General features: G+C 39.9%; 1 protein-coding gene across 2 annotated transcripts; it reads right to left on the reverse strand.

The window, feature by feature from the left end:
• Positions 1-157: 157 nt before the first annotated feature.
• On the reverse strand, positions 158-21,808 carry ANXA11 (annexin A11). 2 transcript variants are annotated; one of them, XM_039727275.1, is made up of 15 exons: positions 21,685-21,808; positions 12,837-12,897; positions 11,628-11,740; positions 10,087-10,461; positions 9,458-9,545; positions 8,996-9,090; positions 8,443-8,556; positions 8,135-8,225; positions 7,941-8,020; positions 7,329-7,385; positions 6,335-6,428; positions 5,540-5,635; positions 2,935-2,993; positions 2,262-2,384; positions 158-1,216 (listed from the first exon to the last, which is right to left on the reverse strand). In XM_039727275.1, exons 2-15 carry the CDS (start codon positions 12,886-12,888, stop codon positions 1,157-1,159), a joined length of 1,497 nt encoding a protein of 498 aa, XP_039583209.1. In that variant the 5' UTR covers positions 12,889-12,897; positions 21,685-21,808; the 3' UTR covers positions 158-1,156. The 2 variants fall into 2 exon arrangements, with proteins under 2 accessions (XP_039583209.1, XP_039583208.1); XM_039727274.1 differs by lacking the exon at positions 21,685-21,808 and adding an exon at positions 13,726-13,889.
• Positions 21,809-21,925: the final 117 nt, after the last annotated feature.

Raw genomic sequence — 21,925 nt, forward strand, 5'->3', positions numbered from 1 at the left:
AGCAATACAACTTCTAGGAAAAAGGACCTGCTTGACCATTACACAACAGAGGGAGAACACTTACATGTATGTACTTCAGTAAGGGGAGTTTGCATGTTCCTGATTAACAAGCAACCTATTTTCACTGACCTAGTTTGAAAACCTTTCCCCCACTTTGTACTTTTTACCTTTACATGCTTTTATTTTGAGAACAACAGGCTGAAGAGACGTCATCCATGCCAGCAGGGAATAAAAACCCAGAGTTCCAAGAGTAAGAGAAATTACAACATGCAAAATGAAAATACTGAGGAATAACTACAGATTACATGTCTCATGTACAGACAATTGCTCATCAACAGTACACAACTTCCAAACTCTATTCAAAACAACAATTTCTGAATAATCTTGTGGAAGAGAACTTCTGTGGAAAAGCTAAGTTACATAAACTGAGTTATCACTCACATACATCAATATGAACACCAAAAGGCACAGTCTGCAAAGACTTAGGTTTAATTTCATAATCTCTTCTTACATATATATATATTTTTTTTTAAGGCACAATCCGAAACCTTTAAACATTAATGACAGAATCTTTACTACTGTCAACATTACTCCTGCCTTCTGACAGTCTGCCTTAGAAAGAATGAAATGTGGAACATATCTACCTTGAAAAGAATCAAGGTAAAAAAACAGAACTTGACAAAACTTCTTTAAAGTAGTCTTAGCTAGACACAAAACCTTGAGGCTGCTACCTCCACATATCAGGAAGAGGGCTAGCCCAAAGCCAACTCTACATACAACAGATCTAAAACTTGCATTAAAATGGCACTCAATGTTTATACAAAAGAACACCTTAAAATCATACAACTGTGATTTAGTTTCATTAAACAAACATTATTTCAACATGATATAAGCAGAAAAGAAATAATGACCATTCATGGATTGCTGAGGGTACTACACAGAATCCTGAGCAGATGGCACATATGCTTGGTATTTTGGGGGGGCTTGGCATTTATTACCTACTACTTTTGAACTGAAGATATATGCAGTATTATATTTTAAATGCAATTGCTTTAGAAGAAACTGGTCATTACATATTTACTTATGGAGAAAAAAGATGCTTTGCAGCAAGTACATGAAAAGGGCAGCTTTTTTTAAGAAAAGCTCATGGCTCCATTTAGTCATTTCCACCACACAACTTGAGTAGGATTTTCCGGTAGTCTCCTGAAGTATCACCCTGAAAAGGAACCCAGAAAAAGAAAAGTTGAAGAACAACCCAAAGTGATTAAGCTACAGCTGAAAAACTAAGAACTTTCTTTCCAGGGATATTTTTGGCTCTACTTTTACAGAAATAAGCAGCAGAGCTTACATATACCTAACTGTGGACACCCCATATTACTGAAGCCAAGTTTTGACCAAATTCAGTCCATTAAATAGATATGGCCTGTTCTGCTTCTGAATGATAAATTGAAATGCCAGATCAAAAGAGGAACAGGGGGAAGAAGCAATACAGAGTTTTTTCACCAAGGTCTCACTACTTTTTACTCATACATTGGTGGTTGGTTACAGGGCATGTAACTACTGTAGAAGAAACATTTGGAACATGCTATTCTCTAGAATCTCCACAGGATTCTTTCCAAACACCACTAAGTTACAGCCCCTCAGTGTCCACAGCAGAAGGAATAAACAGGGGCTTAACAGGTTTGGCATCCTCATTCCAAGGTAAATGAAAGTGGCACCACTTACTCTCCCCAGTTCTTATTACCCTATCATTGGCCAGGCATCCTCTGGGCTGTTGGTACAGCTCTTAATAGCAGTAGGAGGGTGGATCAACTGCTAGTAAATCTGAAGTTCAGTCTATTTGCAAAGTCTTGTACTTTCAAGAGAAAGAGGGGGCAATCCTTTAGAAGATTTTTAGAAGCTTTATATTCTTCCAACACACAAATGAAGTAGAGCACCACTGTTACTCAGCTGGAGGACTGAGTGGTTCCCACAAGGTCATATAAGGAGATTGGGACAGAGGGACCTCAGAAACCCTCTGGACCCATTTTCCCTTTCCTTCCCTGCCTGTGAGCTTCCTCCCCATCTCTAGTTCATCAAGCCCCCATGCAAACCAAAGCACTCTCCCATCCTCTGGCCCTCAGCCTGCATGCTGCTGGCAAATGCAGCAATCCAACTCAGCCAGCCACACTCAGTGCAGGTAACAGCTGCTCAGCACAAGAGCAGTGTGCTGCCAGCGTAAGGGGTGTCATGGCAGGGCAGGTAGGGTCTCCAGGGCTTACAGTGATATCTGAGTAGAGGGATCTGCCATACATCCGCTTGTACTCCGCACGTATGTCCAGCAGGTCGACCTCGCTGCGCGATACCATGATCCGGATCAGCGTCCTGTCCTTTGTTCCTGCTCCCTGAAACAAGCAAAGCAGCAGCATAATGTACTGGAAAGTGTATGGTAGAGCACCAGCAAAAAAAATAAAATGCCTGTTTACTAGCATAACCCCACTGACTTAACAAGCTTGAACAGAATTTAGCCTATCATGCTAAAATAAATTCAATTTAGTGGCAGGACACTAATTTCACTGCACAAGAACGCCTCAAAAAAAGAGGGATTGACAGAGATACAGGAGGGTCAGGAAAATTTGGTGAGTTAAATGGCCTACTTATTTCTGCTAGAATTACCTACTTAAAAAGTATCAATTCCAATGAGTTTTAAGAATATTTGTGTTTCACCAAGTGAAGATTATTGTTTAATGCATGGTTATATTCATTGCTCTGTTAAGCTGGATCAAATTAGCTAGATTTTTCCAGCCTTTCACAATAATGACTGCATCATGACTGTTAGTCATCTGCCCACTGAAAAATGTAATCCCTCAGCTGCACAGCTCCTTCCCAAGAGCTGTACAAGCATTTAAAAAAACTCCACACTATAAGTTTATGTAACTTGTGACAGACACCTACCTTCATTGCTTTATGTAATCTCTCTGCAAAAAAAGCTGGCGTGTTCTTGAGACACTTAACTGCAAAAAGGAACAGAGGAACAGTATTACAGAAATAAAGCACTCCTCCTCAGTCAGAAGTCAGTGATTTTGTGAGTTTATCCAACATAGTCACATGCTTGAATTTTACATAAATATACACTTGATACAATGCAGCTTCCACTCCTTCCATTAGTCAGTGAAATTATTTTTAATCCAAACAGTAACTGCAATACAGTTAAAAAACCTACACTGCATGGCTCAGAGCAAACATTTCTGTCACTAGAAACCACCTAGTGTGAAGCAGCCATAATGAATCTTTGAATTCTAATGACCAGATTTTTGTCTGTGAAGGGAAAAGAGGTGATGAGGAGCAGGCAGAAGACTTGAAGTAATACATAAGTAGTGGTGCTCCTGACTTCTTAATTCTAAATTTTTAGGCCATGCATCCGCAAGGTGTGACAAATTCAAGTCCTGCCCTAGTACAAATTAGGACACCACCTACGACAGCAGAGACTCTTAGGTGGTTCCTTCTCCTTAAGGGTAAGTCATCACAACCCTTATATTAAAGTCTTATTTTAGCCACAAAGTTCATCAGGACTCCTGAAAAATTTTTAACATGCTCATTTAGTAATGACTAGATGCTATATTTAATTAGCATAGTTCATCAGAAATCTTAAAGAGCAAAATCCAAGTCAAATTACTGTCATGTTAATCAGGATAATGAAAGAATCCTCCATCACTAATCAGAATTAAAATCTATATATTGATACAACATTGTTACAAGTAAACAATCATGCAAACTGTGGCAAACTACAGAGGAAACAGACCACACTTGACATTTATTAGCACAGTAAGGTATCAAAATTAAACACACAGAATCAATACAGAACTCAAGGTGTAAATCCAAACATGTTTTTCATAGCAACACACATTCTGTATAGGAAGAAGTACTTTTCTCAGTAGGAAAATGTAGATGAGAGATAGTAGTTCACCACAAAACTGTCAATGATATGTACAATACCATTCAAAAATGAATGACAAAATGAAATGCATGTTTCTGTATCACTCTATGTAGCTAACACAACACACCTGCATTCTAAGATGTTTAAAGATATTGTTGTAAGTTACCAGTTGTACAATCCAGAAAGCTTTAAAGAAAGCAAAATTAAATATTTTCAATTAGAAATTTTTTTTTTCCTGCAATTAAGGTCCACAGAACAAATGGCATTAATTTACTGATATAGATAATGTGTATATACATATAAACAAAAACCCCACAAAATCTATTTAATAAAGGGAGTTACTCAGTGAACATTGCTCAAAAGGCTATTGACTTGTCTGCCAGCTACAGCCTCAGTTTTGAGTCTGGACCTACATGGAGACCTGTCAAGTCACTATGAAGCTCCATGAAGTCAAATGCCTTCTAAATGCTGAGCGGTTTCTTTACCAAGGCAATGTTGTTCTACAAACAGAGAAATATCTTTTCCCTGACCTTGGTTTTCTAACAACAGTTTCTGAAGTGACAAAGTTTGAATCCTGGAAAAGGTTTGCAAAACAATCAGACACAATGAGCTAGATCCAGTGTGTGTCATTACAAGATCATTACAATGACAGTGTGGCCAAGCAGAGTAAGAACAGTAGTTACATAGTTACTTGTTACATGCACAAGGCAGGAGTGAAAAAATGAGGCTTTTAAAATTGATTTTCATTTTGCCAAGATTTTGTTACAAACTTCAGTGAAAAAAATCTGTTGTGGTTGAACCAAATATCCTCTCCTATCTCATTTCCAAGTGATGCAAAGTCCATTTTTCCTATTTTGGTAAGAGTTTTTGGGTTTGGTTACATTACTACCATATTCAAAACCAAAGAACAACATTTTTAAAGCAGGAGCTCTAGATACCACAGTATATTTACAGTAATAAACAGAAAAAGAAATTGAGATGTAAAGACAAAAGACAGGAAAGTGGCTCACAGTTATATCTATAATAAAGCATTTTAAATAAAACTACTGCACAGCAACTTGTCCCAACTTCATGGAAACAAATGACTGCTTCTGAAGAGACAACAGTAGACCTGAAGTAAGAGTTTTCACTCCTCAGAAGTACTGAGAGCAAATAAAAACAAAGATTTAATAAAATTGTAGCCACAGGAAATGTGGGAAAAAAAACCCCTTTGCAATGAAATTTAAGTTCTCTTTCTACTAAATAGAGGTAGAAGTAAGTAATTAGAGGGTTAATGCCTGTATTTTAATTAATGTTGGATTTCCAAAATGGTCTCAAATTCTCCCTTCTCACTGACCCAGAAGTTGGTAAAGTTCACTTCTTAAAATAGTGTCAATTATAATTAATAATTCTCTCCCCATTTTAACATGTAAAATTAAAATTCTGCAGCTGCCTGAAATAAAAAAAAAAGCTTCATCTGTCATTTGGAGGTGAATTAAGTGCTCCACTTTACTAATCACGAACGGCTTCACAGAAAGCTCAACACAAAAAGCAGAAAACTGGAATTACCACAAATAAGAACATGCTTAGCTGAAGCCAGCTGTAGCAGAATGGCAGGAATGAACTTGCTAAAGTGGCACATACCTACTGCCAGCATGCCCATCTCCAGGTCCCCAGACATCTCGCGGCATATGCTGCTTTCGATGTCCCGGTTACACATCCTCTGGTACTCGCTGAAGACTAGATGGAAAAGAAGGATTCCAGTTCTACAGCAAGAGGTGGCACTGGAATGTGCTCAGTGGCTTCATTTCAGTGGCACTTCTCAGCTGGATACACACAGTGTACTCACTCTAGTTTGAACATCTCAAGGATTAATACTGTGCTATCAACCATTTACATGTTATCATGCTCCTTCTCGCTTGCCTAGATGTGTCCTTTTCATTAAATGGCTAGACCAAGAAAGCACAGCAATTTTTTAGGAAAGCTTCACGTATCAATAACGTTAAGAAGAAAATATTCTGGTCCTCATACACACCCCTTTCCTTTATATAAGTACCTTGCATCCCAATAGCACAAAGTGAACGTTCTATGTAGTTACCAAAACATTTCCACCACGACAGACTGATGTAGCACCTTACATTAGCAAGTGAAAGGGGAAGCATTTTAAGTGTCTTGCACACACAAGTATGCAAGACTGAAACAATTCTAGTTTTTCAATTCTTTAATCAGAGGATCATTTGAACAAGTATGACCTCTACCTGCTCTGATATCTAAGAAAGGTGACTCTTGCTTTTCCTCAGCAGAATTCATCCTGCTTTTCATTGGTATCTTGTTGGGCTCATTTTACAGATGGAGGAAATTCAGGCACAGAGCAGCGCTGTACATTTTTATCATTACACACAACAGAATCAAGTTACAGTTCACATAGGACATCATTACCTGCTCTAAGGTGGGCCCTGCTTCTTGCACACAGAATGGCATTGAATTTGGATTCATCAGTTCCTAGACGGTTCTCTCCAGCTGCATACAACTCCTGAGCACGGAAGGGAATTCACACTTCATTACTCAGAAAAGTAGTCAGGCTGAACAGCTGAGTTACAAATTTGCTTCCCTGCAGCCTCTCCTGCTTTTTTACTTATTTCTTAGCCTACATACTACTGCAAAACAGGAGCAAGCAATAAATAGCAACTAGTTCTAACCTTCTTATAATATGTTATGCTTGCAGTCTTCCCAGCTTGCTGATGCAGAAGTGCTCCAACACAAGAGCTCTGGATTACTAAAGGAGGGGACATTGTTCAAGGAGTACCTGAAAATTGTTCTTCCTAACAGTCCTTACATCTAGCTTTTCTTCTACAATTCTAGATGTGCTCTGGTACATTCTTGTGTTGGCTAAGGCACACTATGTAGAAAGCTAATGACATTGATATTTAAATGACACTAGTATGGCTAAAACAATCTGGGTTTTTCCCTTTGCTATGCAGTGAAATGGAACATAGAGAAAAAGAAATGGGGCAAGCATTATAAGGTCTAAGTGCACTATTTACTGCAAAACTCCAGACTTCCTTAAACAACATGCAAAGGCTAATGCAGGTGTTGAATAGTTTAAAATTTAATCCACGCACATATCACCTCTCTTTGGACAATTTCCTTAGAAAGCAGCACAATCCAACACTTGGAGAAGCCAAAGACCTGACAGAATGAGAGGTAAAATATCCTGTGATCTGTAGCGCCAAGAGCTTCATCTCTGCACTGCACCTACATGTCTCTAATGCTCTGTCACAGCTTTTTGTATCTCTTCCATGCACTCAAAGATAAGCACTGCATCAGAAATCATCACAAGGTGTCCAAAACTAACAGTAAGCACAATCCACACAGCCAAATTTCAGTGTATTCAACTGACTATACTTAGAAATTATGAAGCACTTCTACTGACCTGTACATCTCTTTGGACAACAGACATGTCAACATTTGTACTTTCATCTCTGTTTCCCTGAAAGAATTAGAAGATCCAGAAGTATTACTGGTGGGCTTTGATGGGCTGCCTTTTTTTGAAATTTAAAAAAAAAAAAACAACAAAATCCACACCACCCACAAACACACAACAAAAAAATTCCAAAGTCCCAGCAGGCAAGTACCTGAGCAAGTGAAATTAAAAGCCTCTGAAAGTGTCCAGACGTGTCACTTTTTATTGCTTCCTCCAGAGTTTTCTTATATTCTGGAAAAGAGATAGTCATGAATCCTCATACAACCACACTAATTTCCTAAATTCTTGCTATCAGTCAGTGATTGAGTAAGAAAAGTGAGAAAATTTTGATGCAACAGAACAAACCTGCTTTATAGACCCTGTTGAGTTCCTGAATATGCTCATTACTGCGGGAAGCTAAGATTTCAATGAGACAATTTTCATCTGTGCCAACACCCTAAAACAAAGGAGAAACACTTCAGATTCTTGATTTCTACAGCCTATTAAAAAAAAAACAAACCAAAATCCACACCACCCACAAAAACACAACAAAAAAATTCCAAAGTCCCAGCAGGCAAGTACCTGAGCAAGTGAAATTAAAAGCCTCTGAAAGTGTCCAGACGTGTCACTTTTTATTGCTTCCTCCAGAGTTTTCTTATATTCTGGAAAAGAGATAGTCATGAATCCTCATACAACCACACTAATTTCCTAAATTCTTGCTATCAGTCAGTGATTGAGTAAGAAAAGTGAGAAAATTTTGATGCAACAGAACAAACCTGCTTTATAGACCCTGTTGAGTTCCTGAATATGCTCATTACTGCGGGAAGCTAAGATTTCAATGAGACAATTTTCATCTGTGCCAACACCCTAAAACAAAGGAGAAACACTTCAGATTCTTGATTTCTACAGCCTAATACAAAAGAAATGTAACAAAATTACATAGGAAAAAAATTCAGGATATAAACTTGTACAGGAAATCAAAGCAAGCAAATCCCAAATAAATCCAAACCTTTAAATGGCAACCAAGTATTTTATCAGCTCAACTATTTCCTCTAGGTTATAAATCTGTATCTCCTACACAAACCTTTATAGCTTCCTTGATTTCATAAGCATCAAACATGACAGGTGTCTTCATCATTGCCAAGATTGTCCTCTCAAAGTTACCTGAGAGCTCAGACTTGAGATCCTTGATCAAATCCTAATGAAAAGGAAAAACAAGGAAAAAATGCATAAAGACCAAACTTGAAAAAAGCAAGCACCAAAAATACACATTTTACTAAGAATTCTTTATGCATAAGCACCAGTAACGTATGCCCAAAGTAAAGCTATTCCATTTAACACTAAACACAGCATAATGGTATGTCTACATTGAGGCCATTAAGGTCCAATTAAATAGACTGCACAGATTCAAGAGTCAAAGCAACCATTTAGAAACTGCTTTACAAGTTTCATCTGCAACACTGCATGAAGAAGTCAAGTGTGGGTAAAAAGTAGAACTCTGAACTGGCTATGACTTAAGAACCATCTTCCCCTAATGCACCTTCCAATCTTTTTCTCCCACCACTAAGTCTTCTGACTGCCACTGAAGGGATAATGGCTCTAATTTTTTCTTCCTTCTGTTCCCACAATGTACTTACCTTTCCATAAGCTGTTTTGAAGGACAGGATTATCTGCTGCCTTTGCTTGTTTGAACGACTTCCAAGACAATCGATGATCGCCTGCTCATCGGTTCCTGTATGCACACACAGACACCACAGAATGAGTGAGCATCACCTCACGAGAGGATTCAGCTTTTCTGTCTCTATTTCATCCTGTTCTAAAACCAGCAGAAGGACATGAATGTCTTGAATTCATCTACAGTATCTACTCTTGTGTACAGCCACAGAACTTTGAGCTTAGACAGTAAGAATACAAAGAAAAACTGAACCAAACTCATGATATTGTTTATGCCCACATGAACTTCCAGTAATACTTCTAATAACCAAGGATTCAGTACACACTCAGTCCCACTCAGTACACACATAGCAATAGAAAATTATCAGTGCTGAATGTAGATGCAATTCTATTTTTAAATGAAATGCAAACCTCAGACTGCTTACCGAATCCTTTCATGGCCTTCCTTAAGACTTCTGCATCCTTCAGAGGGTCAAAGCCCGGTGCATCAGTGATTGTACCTCGGTTTCTGTGCTAAAATGAGATCAAGAGTGTTACACAATGGTAGTGTTAACAGCGTATTAGTGTAAACTAGTGAAATACTGTGGTTTACTACTTAAGAAAGATGATCACTTACCAGTTTTCTTTTTGTGAGAAAAGTAATAGAGAAAACTCAAACCAACTCTGCCTCAAGCAATTTGCTAATTTTCTAGATACAAATTACAAGAAAATGCAAGATCAAGGCTTGCTGACATTAAATCTGCTTTTAAATTAATTAAGGTTTGATAATACTGTATATACAACTGGCAATACTTGCTAAAGTTAGGAAAGGCAAGATTAATTAATTTGAATTCATATCAAACTTTTTTTCTTGGATACCATGGTAAAACACAATTTGTTTCAAGGCATATGAGGCTATACTGCTTACATTTGAAAAGGTTTCATCTCTCTTTTTACTCAAACTTCTTCTCATAACTTTCAATTTTGTGATCAGTTTACACTAATACACACAAAGAAAATGCAGAGGAACACATAAACAGTCACACCTCAAAAGAAAAGCAGTGAATGCTCTTACTGTTCCAGGAGTGACTGCAGGCCCTGTAGCTCCTGAGTAAGAGGGCACAGACGGGTTCACAGCTGGACCTGCTGGATAACTTGGCATGGGCTGCTGCCCTGGGTGTGTTGCTGGAAGTCCTGGATAGCCCATGGGCTGCTGAGCAGGCGGTGGTGTGGGCTGGCCTGGCACAGGGCCGCCCGCGTACCCTGGGTAGGGTGGCATTCCCGATGGGGGATTTCCCCCAGGTGGAGCGTACCCTCCGTACGACGGCTGTTGTCCTGGCGGGGGCTGCCCAAAGCCACCTGGAGGAACTGGTGGATAACCCCCAGGTGTGGAAGGATACATGCTTTGTGGTAAATTTGTCCCTCCAAAGGTCCCTGCCAGGTTGGATGCCTGCAATGACAGCAATAAAACAAGAGACAGGAAGGAGCACAAACAGCTGAGTTTCAGTAATATGCTTAACACAATACAACCTCCCTCCCCACCAACACAGATAACTCATCTGCAGAAGATAGCAAGCAGGATGGAAAAATCTGCCTAAAATTTTACACCAAATAATCCTTTCTTTGCCCATAGCTCTTTTGTGTGATAAACAAGAGTGCACCTGGATGCAAGGACTTTAAGCAACCTTGGGCTGTTTTACCATGTGTTAGTAGTTGACAACTAGCAGGAGTTCCTGGACTACATTTGGAAAGACTTCCGTAGAAACTGAAATGAAGATATTCCACTCCACATCAAAATCTTATCACTGAAACCCCTCTTCTAGAGAGAAACCAGAAGTGACATTGGATGACTGCAGCACTGCCAGAAACTAGTTGCTGTGGATATTGCCTCGTGCATCCTAGACAGCTTGTTGTTCAATTTGCCTGTTGGCTGCCAAATCACTTCATTTAATCACTGCCTCAGAAGAACATCCATAATGCAAATATCTTCCTATAAACTGTATTCGTTATGCAGCATAACAGATTTCTGAAGACTAAAGTTGTCAGAAGTGTCACTCACTTTGCTCTATGAAAAAAAATCACATTGGAAACGTCTACATTTTCTTCAGTGAATATAAAAGGTTTTTACTTCCATCTGTTAAACATCAGTGTTTGTAAGAGGCTGTTGATCCCATATTCTTTTCAAGGATGAATCATTGATACCTCTAATTATACAGCTTTTTTCCTTACTCTGACTAGTCAAAATCCAGGTAATAGGCAAAATCTAGACTGTGTTTGCCCATGTGAATATATTAACAGTGGCTACTCTGTGTTAATAGTTCCCTATTCCTCTACACGCAAATGCCAAGTTATATTAGTTTTATGCCCACAACTTTTGAAGTTTGACTGTTAACATTTAACTACTGCTCTGTTTTCCTAAAATAAGAAATAGCTTGCAGTAACCATTTTCTTCAATAGGCCATATTGAATGCTCAACACCTAAACAAATTACACATAAAGGCACAGAATTCAAGTGATGAATCTCTCAGTGACAATTCCTCTCAGTGACAATTCCAGAAGCACACCCTTGCCCTTAAGGAAATCACAGCAGAACACATTAAATGAAAGCAAACTCACCATTCCAGCCATGTGGCTGGGATTGAACTGGTTGGCATAGCCAGTCACATTTTCCAGACCAATTGGAGGTGGATTTGAAGGTGGATAGGCAGCACCACCCCAAGGACTGCTACCTGAAATCAAACACAGATGTGCTGAAACAAGAAACTATGCCTTTTTAAAGTTCTTACTCCTTAAATTTCTAATGCAATGTATTTTCAACACTACTAGGAAAATCAACTGAAGAGGTGCAGGGCAGCAGTGCAATTATTATAAAAAGAGAAGTCTCACTGGGTATTTCTAATCATGTTAGTTATCACTGAATCTGTAAGTTCTCACTTAAAACAACTCTAAACCTATTTAAAGGTTAACACGTAAGACTGTTAACACCATGTTTTGATTTGAGAGAACCTAAAGTACAAAGTTGTCTGGGTATTCCAGTAGGAAGATATTATTAATTCCACTTACTTTGCTAATTTGAGAGGTGTCCACAGAGCACAACAGTACATTTACAGGTACCAAAGTCATAAAACCTGTCTGCACATAGCAGTATGGTCTTAAGACAGAATACTCTGCTGAGAAATAGGCTTTACCCTCCTGGCTAGTCAGGCTTCTCACTGTACAGTGCTCCCCCATCCTGAGCCAGCCTGCCTAACGCCATTTCACCATACCTGCATGACTCCAGTCCTTTCTTTCCACCTTACAACAACACTAACAATGGTAAAGTTCAGCTTGATAACCAAGAAATAGTTGAGTATTTAATCAGCTTTATGTTATTATTAATTGCTACCCTTTTTAACAGTACACAACCATCTCCCTAAGAATAGTGAACTAAGGATAATTTCCTATTTCATTGGGGTATATGGTTTTAAGCTCTATGAATAATTTCTCCCCATATTTATTTGTCTCACTACCCACCTTGAAAACTCAGTATCAACCATTGATCCTTGTCATTTATTGGATTTGGTCAAGTTAAGACCATGTCCTAATGCTCTGTGCTTTATTTCAGATGATTGAAACTGGACATTACTATATGAGCACATGGCAGAACACACATATTAGACAAATCAGAATCCCCAGCCCAAATAAAACAGGATTTAACAAGCAAGTACAGAAAGCTGTGGGGAGTCAAGGAAACCCTCCACAGTCTTGTTCTTCATCCATCTTCATGTTTCCTCTGCAGATAGGACCACCACTGCATTTAATGTTTACTTCATCTGAACAACTTACCTGGGGCAGCTGGTGGGTATCCACCCGCTGGGGGATAGCCCGGGTAACTCATTGCAGAGATCTGCAAAGGATGTGTGATACAGTTATTTTCTGTAATGCTTCACTCATTACACCACATAACACTAAGAGGAAACATGTATGCAGTAGCCAGTTACCAAAATTTAGACATAACCTGCACACTTTGTCCTGGCTTTTCCCTTAAAAACCTCTTCCCATTTCCTGTCTAATAAACAGATAGCTAAACAGTTGTAGAGTCACTCCTCATACTATTTTTCTTATTTGTTGCAGTTGCTACTTACTGCTTGGTCTATTATGCTGTTAAGGATGTATTACTTGAACTTGCTTCCTTTACTGTGCTATTAAAACCTCCAGAAGTTTCCAGCCCATACAGAACTGTCTTATCAACGAAGAGTAGAAAATCATCTGACAAAGAAGTTTTTAGAAGGCACCTACATGCAAACATCTGCAGAATTGCAAGGTCAGAGTAAGAAGCAGAAGGGATACACTTTCATGCTTACAGCACTGCCATAAAATATGAAGGTTTCACTGATAGGATACGATCACTAGAACAAACTGAGTCTCTCAAAATGGATAGTGCCTCTGTCAGCACAGAAGTGCACAAAGTCATTAGCTGTCCAAAATAGACGTGGAGGTCAAAAAGGAAGAACAGTTAAATGAAGGACAAAATGAAAACTGGCTTCCAGAATACAAGGGCCTTATTTGAAACAGAACAGCTACCAGGAAGAATGGTAAAAGTAACTACGAAGAAAAATATCTACAATGAGTGTTACCTTTTTGAAGGTTATTTTTAATGACAAGCCACATTCTATTTTTAGAATTGCTGTGTAAATTATCCCATTTTTCCCCCCTCTTTCCCATAAAGCACTACCTTTTGCATCTGGCATGTTTTGCTGTGTTTTGGGTTTCAGTTGTGGAATTTTGTTTTAGATTTGGTTTGAGTTGGCAGGGGTGCTGTTCTTGTGAAATTGTTCTCATTTTGCATGATCACATTAACTTCCTTTCTGGTTTGCATGGCTCTATTGCACAGCAACACTGAAATGGAGAAACACCTTTTTGTGGTTTTCTTTTTTAACAAGGAAATAAAACTAGGAAATCTGCAATTTACTTAACTGTTTGGACTTCAGGCTGCAATACTCATTTAAATTTAAAGAGCGAGAAATGAACTAACAGAAACTGCAATGAACAGAGCACAACAAAAGTTATAACAACCCTACTTTAGTTCTGCTCCAGTTTGTAGCATCTAACAGAATGAATAAACAAGTAAATGCAGCTTCTCAGCAGTAGAAAAGCAATGCCTGCTGTTAGCTATGCAAAGACTGACCCCAGACTCACAAGGCTGAGAAAATGCAAAACACTATTGTCCCTCTGCTGCTGGAAAAACGAGCAGGCATCTTCCTCTCCCTCCTGGCCACACAACTGCCAGAGGCTGGAGCTGCACAGCCCCAAGCCCACGCTGCCACCTCCGGCCAGGTACCTGAACATGGAAGGGCAGGGAGGCCAGCAGAATAAAAATAACATTATAAAAACTCAACAGAAGGCAGCCTGGCACACTTCAGAGCCTCTCTAATTAAAAAATGGGCTTTGTGTAATAAAGCACAGAAAAATAAAAAAAAAGCAATTATTACTATGTCACTCAAAAACCAACAAAAGAACCCTCACAACCTAGATTCTTAGCATGCATAATGTCAATGTGTACATTTTAATATACAAATTATTACAACACTGAAATTAGTGTTATTTCTTCAGGTACAACCATAATTCTATTTTTAGTTATTTTTTAGCTTTACATGTAAATACAATAAAGACGGTACTCAAAAAGATTCTAAGATGCCTTTTTCAATAAAGCTTTAGGTACAAATTTAAGGCAAAAATTTTTTTTTTTCTGTGGTACAGGGTGAGAAGCAATGGGGTAGGTTTTGTTTTTCTTAGCAAGTCTGATTGCTTTTAATCCCATACCGAACGCTCATTTCAAATTGGAAAAAAATGCAAGATTAAAAGAGCCTTTTGGCTATGAAAGCTGAGGTTGATTAAAAACAGCCAACCTCATCAGCCTGCAAAAAAAAAATAAAATGCTAGTTTCTATATAAAAATGTTCCACTTGCTTCTTTTGAACACTGTATTTATCCAGGGCTTTTCCAAGGGGAAATTTTCCCAGACTGGTTTGATTCCAGGCAAACTAGAGCTGTAAACACACTGACTTCTCATGTTCAGAAACGTCCCTGATCACCACCTTTTCCACAGTTCATTTGAGCCTCCGTTGGCCAGTACTCTAAATTCAGAAATATTAACACAGAAAGTTACCTTTCCCAACCATTCCCTCAACCCAGCCTCCATTTCATCTTCTAATCTCATCTCCCACACTTTCTCCTGCTACATCCACAATATAGTTCATGATGAGCAGCACTTGCCTGCTGATAAAGGGGTGACACAGGCAAGGGAACAGAAGATATGGAAACCCACCCTGCTGTACAAACATTGCGTGGGAGGACACAGGAACAGCAAGGTCTCTGTTTGCTCAGTCAAAAAAAACGTAGTGCACAAGACAAGGGAAAAATCCAAACAAGCAAACCACACACGGAAAGAGGGAGCGCCTTGAAGAAAATAAAGAACAGCTACTGTCAAGGTCCTCTCCCCATTCCCAGTATTCAATCCCCAAGGTACACCTCAGCACTTTAAATAAAGACCTGAGGTTTTACTCCCACAGTGAACATTGCTATCATGCTTCACACTGCAAGCTACATAAACCATTCAGGCCCTTGAGCATTTTCCTGCTGCTTGGCAAAGCTAAAAGGGAACAGACCTGTTCATAAAAGATTAAATCTGTGACAGACTTTCAACAGGAATCTTGAAAATACACTTCTGTAAGACACAGCACAGAAGGACTACAACTTGAGAAATTTATAACAAAAATACAAATTCCATTGCCATAATAATGGCAGAAATAAAGAAGAAAACTTCAAGGTGCAATAGCAATCAGCTCAGCCACTGCATTCACACCCATTCCTGGAATTTATTTAGTGGCTGCTGTTCAGGCTCCAGCTATGCCATACAATAATTTGAGGACAAAAAGGATGAAAAACCATAGCATTTATTAGTTCAAAATTATTTGTTTAATTATGCCCATTTCACAGGGATCACCGAGTAAACTTAAACCCTTGGCCTTGACTCCTCCACAAGGTTAATTACCAGGATATAGCAGACAAAGCAGCCTGAAGCCATAAATTTCAGTACCTGCTCCGAGACTGATCCCTGATTGTGAAACCTGCAGAACAGAATTTATCACCTTACAATATGCTGTCGTTTTTCATCAGATATGAGCTCAGGCAGCCAGCACTGTGCTTTTCCAAGACAAGGACAAACCACAGTCAGCACTGAACCAGCTAACTGCTATTTACCAGCCTGAGCAAGATTTATCCTTGACTCATGTACTGCAGCATACAAGTTGTTCTCTCCTGTATCAGTTGTAATATTTTTCATCCTGATGGATAAATAGTCCTGCAATTTTGTTTTATCATTAAGTCTTCCATGTATGTGACTCCTGTCTAGCCTTCCTTTCACTATGAAAAAAACTAATTTAGTAGAATGGGTTTATCTTCCAACAAGGCTGAGTTCATGCCAGCCAAACCTCAGGAAACCTCTTTTACACAGATCTTATCACTTATTATTCACCTTTACAAACTTTTACTGGACCTCATCCAACAATATATATTTAAGGAGTATTAACACATCATCTAATTCCTACCAAAAAAAGCTTCCTTAACAAAAAACACAAACCAACTCACAGCTCTGAATTCATGGTGGAACAAAAACAAACTCAAATATTAGTTTTTTTCTAAAAACTATCAATTTGAATTGCTTGCTAGTAACTCAGGAGTTCTGCCAGTTTTAATGATATTTCTAACTCAATACAATAATCTTTTTATTACAGTAAATAATGTAGCACTTCTTGACCTGCTGGAGCAAGTGGGTGAGAAAAGCAGCACTTGCAAGCTTTAGTCAAAATAAAATAGAACTGAAGAGATGCCATGTCCAACAAAGAAAAACTGAATGGGAAGACACACCCATAAGCTACAGTTGAGCTGTAAAAATATTACTAAGAACATTGCTGTAGCCTTTCCAGTGACAGAAGCCCTACATATATTAAAATCCAAAGAACGCAGTTGAGCTGCATGGACTTTCAAGATCTATATACAGCAAAAACATGAGTTAATTCCAAGAGATCAGTTTCATTTTGGATCCCTACTATGCCCTGATCCAAGTGCTTCCTTTTGTAGCACACTTCTTCAATACCCTTTCAAATATATAAAATACACAGTAAAAACATTTATGACAATACACATAGACACCTCCCAAACAACAAAACAAGCAAGGAAAAAAGCCAAATTAAGGTTAACAGATGCCTGAAGAAGTAATGGAATCAGGTTGTTTATTTCAAACTCATAACTTGTCACAGAAAATAATTTTCTGAAAAAAAAAAAATACTAAAAATAGTCTATGTTCTCAACTGACTAATGCCTCAGGGATTTATATTCCTCTATTTTAAGTTCCACCAAGAAAGAATAAATTTTTACACCATTAAGGCAAGTCAGAATATGTAAATACCAATTACTCCATGAACTACAGCAATAGTGTAGTATTCAGCACCCTAAAATAATTATTAAAACATATCTGATGGCTCATTTCTCAGCAGCAGTTTTTAATTAGTCGCTGTGCCCCAGCCCGAAGAGCCAGGGCGTGGCCCCACTGCAAAGGCAGAGGCAACAGGAACCGAAGGACGGCACGAGGCTTCCATCAGCCCTGCAGCTGTTTGGGGTGCAGAGGGGATCGGCTGGCACCGGGCTGGCACCGGGCTGGCACCGGGCTGTTCCAGTGACAGCTGCACCGTCGGGCACGCTGGCAGGAGCTGCACGGACATGCCCTACCTGCACAGAGCCTCTCTGCTGGCAGCCTCGGGACTCCCCCCGAGAATAAGAGGTACAAAGACATCCGCCTTCTCTTCTTCTCTCATCATCGTCATGATGACTTTCACACTTCCAGGACAGGGAGGGCTTACACATTCAGCTGTCCAGCAGCACTGGGATGGTTACTACCCCTCAGTGAGCAAACCTGCACTCACCCCAGACTACAAGGAAATATTCATTTTCAGCTGATTAATTCTTTCCAGGAACAGAATTATTCAAAAACCAACTTAAAATAGTAAAATAGAGAGACAGGCATTTCAAAGCAACCATCAACAAGGAATGTGAAAAGAAAGCAAGACTAATAGCCTTCAAATCTAGACTGCACTTGAGATCAGCAAGCTTTAGTTCTCAAAGCTTACTACTAAGTAGCATTTCCCCCCCTAAATCCTAACATTTGAACCAACTTAAAATAGTAAAATAGAGAAACAGCATTTCAAGGAATGTGAAAAGAAAGCAAGACTATAGCCTTTAAATCTAGACTGCACTTGAGATCAGCAAGCTTTAGTTCTCAAAGCTTACTACTAAGTAGCATTTCCCCCCCTAAATCCTAACATTTATAAAATGCATTTATTCTCCTAACTAACAGAAAACCAAGTATTTTTAAAACACTGCCAAGCATAGCAAACAACCAGTTATTTTGACTATAGATAAGTATACTGTTTACTGAATAACTGCAAATTCCCAGGCTTAAAGTTGTTATCTGTAGCAATAATAAAATAAATATTCACTTTGTCTGCTTCAGGCAACTTAAGCATTTCATTCAGAGCAACTTAGTAGGCCAAAGTCCAAAATCAGATATGTTTTTCCAGCCAAGCCAGAGGTCTTTGGGGTGCCGGAATTAATTGTAGCAAGTATCACTTCACATACATATAGCAAAGTTTAGCACAAACAAGAGACCTTCAGAAGCATTAAAACTCATCTGGATCTTTAATATGGAACTGATGTATTTGACAGTTCTTAAAACTCACAAGAAGTTAAGATCTAAAAGCCTGAATTGGAAGCCCACCTCTCCTACTGGTAAAGACTTTCCCAATACCCTCAAAAAAAACCCCTCACCACCCACAATTTGCAGTAAAAGAAAAAAAAAGAGAAAGAAAAAAAAACCCAAAACAACAAAACCAAGCAAAATAAGACTTTTAATCTTCCCTTGCCAATAGCGTATTCTCTCTTAAACAGACAGCACATAAGGGAAAAAAGGAGGCAACACTTGGGAAGCACTTGTTTCCCTTTGTTTGGAGATCTCAGACAAGAGCATTGCTACTGACCAGAGCTGACATGCACTGCACAGGGAACAGCCAGGTAGTGGAGCTGGGTGGGGCTGTGTTTGATTTATTCCGCTGCCATAACCTAAGGACTGGCACTGGTCCACATTCAGCATCTGTGACAGCCGAACAGTATGGATACAACTGCACACATACAAACAAAAAACTAGCTGCCAAGCAAGAATCACACAAGAGTGGAACAGAATTGTCTCTTAGAAGGGCACCACTGAGTCCCAGCTCTGTCCCATAACCGATTCTAGGTTTACCCCATTCAGGATCTAACTTCTTATCAAGATTGTCTAGTGAGTGCTGATAAAATCTGGAACAAACACAGAGTAACAATAGAAGCAATACACAGTAAATATCTACTGCTGTTCTTAGGTTTGCTTATCTACTTTACATTCTTCCCAGCTTGGGGAACTGAGAAGGAAATTCAGCATTTTTATCAACCACACCTGCTTTCAAATAAACTGGCAAAAGTAAAGGGACAACACAAGTTTCAAATAGGTGAAAGTGCTGCTCACTGGGGGGTAAGCATGCAGCCTTTTACTTTCCTTTTCTATAAAAAGTATTTTGCTACCTTCAAAAGAATCTCAAAACAAAACACACTGCATACAGCTAACAAGGCCCTGTCCATATCCTCAACAGTTTACACAAAACACTTTAAAAATATATACAAAAAGAAACATGGTTCAAAATAGTAAAGATAAATGTCTGAAATAGACAAAAGAAAATAACATTGGTACCATTACTCAGTTGAATGCTTAATGTAATGGAAGCCTCCAACCACAATTTGAAGCTGACAGAGAAGTTTCTACAAATTATTATACAGAGGTTTTGCTAAAAATAAATGTAGTTTTCAGTTTGTTCAAAAGCCCTAGTATTTCTGTAGTCACAATTATATAACCTGCTGTTTCAACTAGGTTTTTTTTTAATATACCTCCATTGCTATCACAGAACTAGAATTCAGCTGGTTCTATTTTGGCTCTGATTAATGCAGTGCTATTGAAAAGACCCTATGGAAGCTCCATCTTCCAAAACTTGCTAGAGGTCTAGCAAACAGCATCTCCTGTAATCTTCAAATCAGACAAACTTCTTGGCTTGATTTTTTAATGCAGATCAGGTTTTGTATTTTAAGTTGTTATCTAACACTACGTCTTTAAACTTCTGACTACACAAACACCCTCATGAAAGAACTCCATCCCACTGCTGGTTTTGTTATGTTTTTAGTGACTTTTGACATTTGACAGAGTTCTCAGTCTAACAATTCAAAACTTCTGGAAACTACAAATAATAAGCTAAAGAAGTGACAAATTATATTAATGAGTGTGATGGCTACTCCAGAAATTAAGTACAGACAGACATTTTGACCCCTGATCCTATACTAAGGTCTGGCAAGAGAAAGGAACAAAAATAACACAAATGATATAAAATCATTAGGCCCTCAGCAGAAACGTGCTGGGGACAGAGTTACAGGCAAACACACAAGCAATACTCAGTTCAAGTTATCTGCTGCATCAGTGGGAGGAGAGTGGCCCACATGACTCTTACAGCAGCTCAAAATATAGGAAATTATATAAATAGCCAAGCTATGGGGAAAGCATTCATACACTCAGACTTTACACTTGCACTGGTTTTGTATTGTTTCTGATGTTACCCTGGGTGTTCCAGTAAAGCACTGACTCACTCCACAGAAAATAACTGTATGCTGGGAGAGGAATTAGGGAGTGAACCTCCCACCTCCGACAGCAGCTGGGCTTTCAGGTACATAACCCTCACAATCAGCTCCTTCACCAAAACACTCTGCACCAGCACTTCTCCTCTCTCTCGCCGGTCTGTTCTCCCTCCACACCTCCTGCCCCAGTGCCATCTGTCCCCGTTCTGGGCTCAGATTCCTCCCGTGCTTCTGCCCCTCCCTTCAGAACGTTACTTCTCGACAGTTCCTCCTTAACAGGAAGAAGCTTCCCGGAACTACTATAAATATATTTTAAAAGAAAAATATATCCCACAGAAGTACTCCCTTACAGAAGCAGGATGGGGACAAGAAGGAACAGCTTTTCTGAATACGGAGATATTCGTGCTGTGTCCTGTCACACATATAGCTACAGCATAGCAAGAGTTTAAAGAGTTTCCCTTTTAAGACTACTAAAGTGACTTGAAAACACTTAGGTGTCTTGAAGACATTCGAAGTACATATGGTATAAGAAAAGGTAAAGTATATTACGAGCAGTTTAGAGAAAGGGGCCTTCAGGGGAAGGAAAAAAAAGCACTGCGTAATGGCCAGCCTACCATCTTAAGCTGTTTTCTCCCGACAACTGTACACATTACAATTATAAACTCAAGATAAACTACGGACACAGGCAAAGGACCGAACTGCAAGTACAACAGCAAAACATGCCCTCTCCTCTGAAACCACATTTCCCCAGGAACGGGCGTCGCTTCCTCCCAGCGGCGGAGCCGCCGCAAGCCCCGCTCCCCCTGCCAGCCCTGGAGCCGCTGCTGTCACCCCGGGCTCCGGCAGCCCCCGGACCCCGGCCCCGCGGGACACGGGCCCGGCCCTCAGCCCCGCCCGGCCCCGGCCCCTCGCCCCCGTCCCGTGCCTACCGAGGGTCCTGTGGAGCCGCTGCCACCGCCGCCCGTCCCAGGTGCTGGCCGGCGCTGCAGGGCGGTGCCGGGGAGCGGCAGGAGGAGGAGCCGCCGCGGCCCGGCTCACTCGGCCCGCCCCGCCCCGCCGCGCTGCGAGGGAGGGCCGGGGCCGGCCGGTGCGGAACCTGCCGGGCGCGGGGAGCCCCGGGGCACGGCCCCCCACCGGCCCGCACCGGCCGCGGGTGGAAACCGCACGACA

The sequence above is a fragment of the Passer montanus genome, unplaced genomic scaffold, assembly GCF_014805655.1.
Source record: "Passer montanus isolate IOZ18808 unplaced genomic scaffold, ASM1480565v1 scaffold61, whole genome shotgun sequence".
In the NCBI taxonomy this organism is placed as follows: domain Eukaryota; kingdom Metazoa; phylum Chordata; class Aves; order Passeriformes; family Passeridae; genus Passer; species Passer montanus.

Excerpts from the sequence above, each read along its gene's own strand:
- ANXA11 (XM_039727274.1), bottom strand. Across the intron at positions 8,557-8,995 it reads TCAAAACAGCTTATGGAAAG|GATTTGATCAAGGATCTCAA; the intron begins GTAAGTACATTG and ends CCTTTTCATTAG. Across the intron at positions 8,226-8,442 it reads AAATCAAGGAAGCTATAAAG|GGTGTTGGCACAGATGAAAA; the intron begins GTTTGTGTAGGA and ends CCTTTGTTTTAG.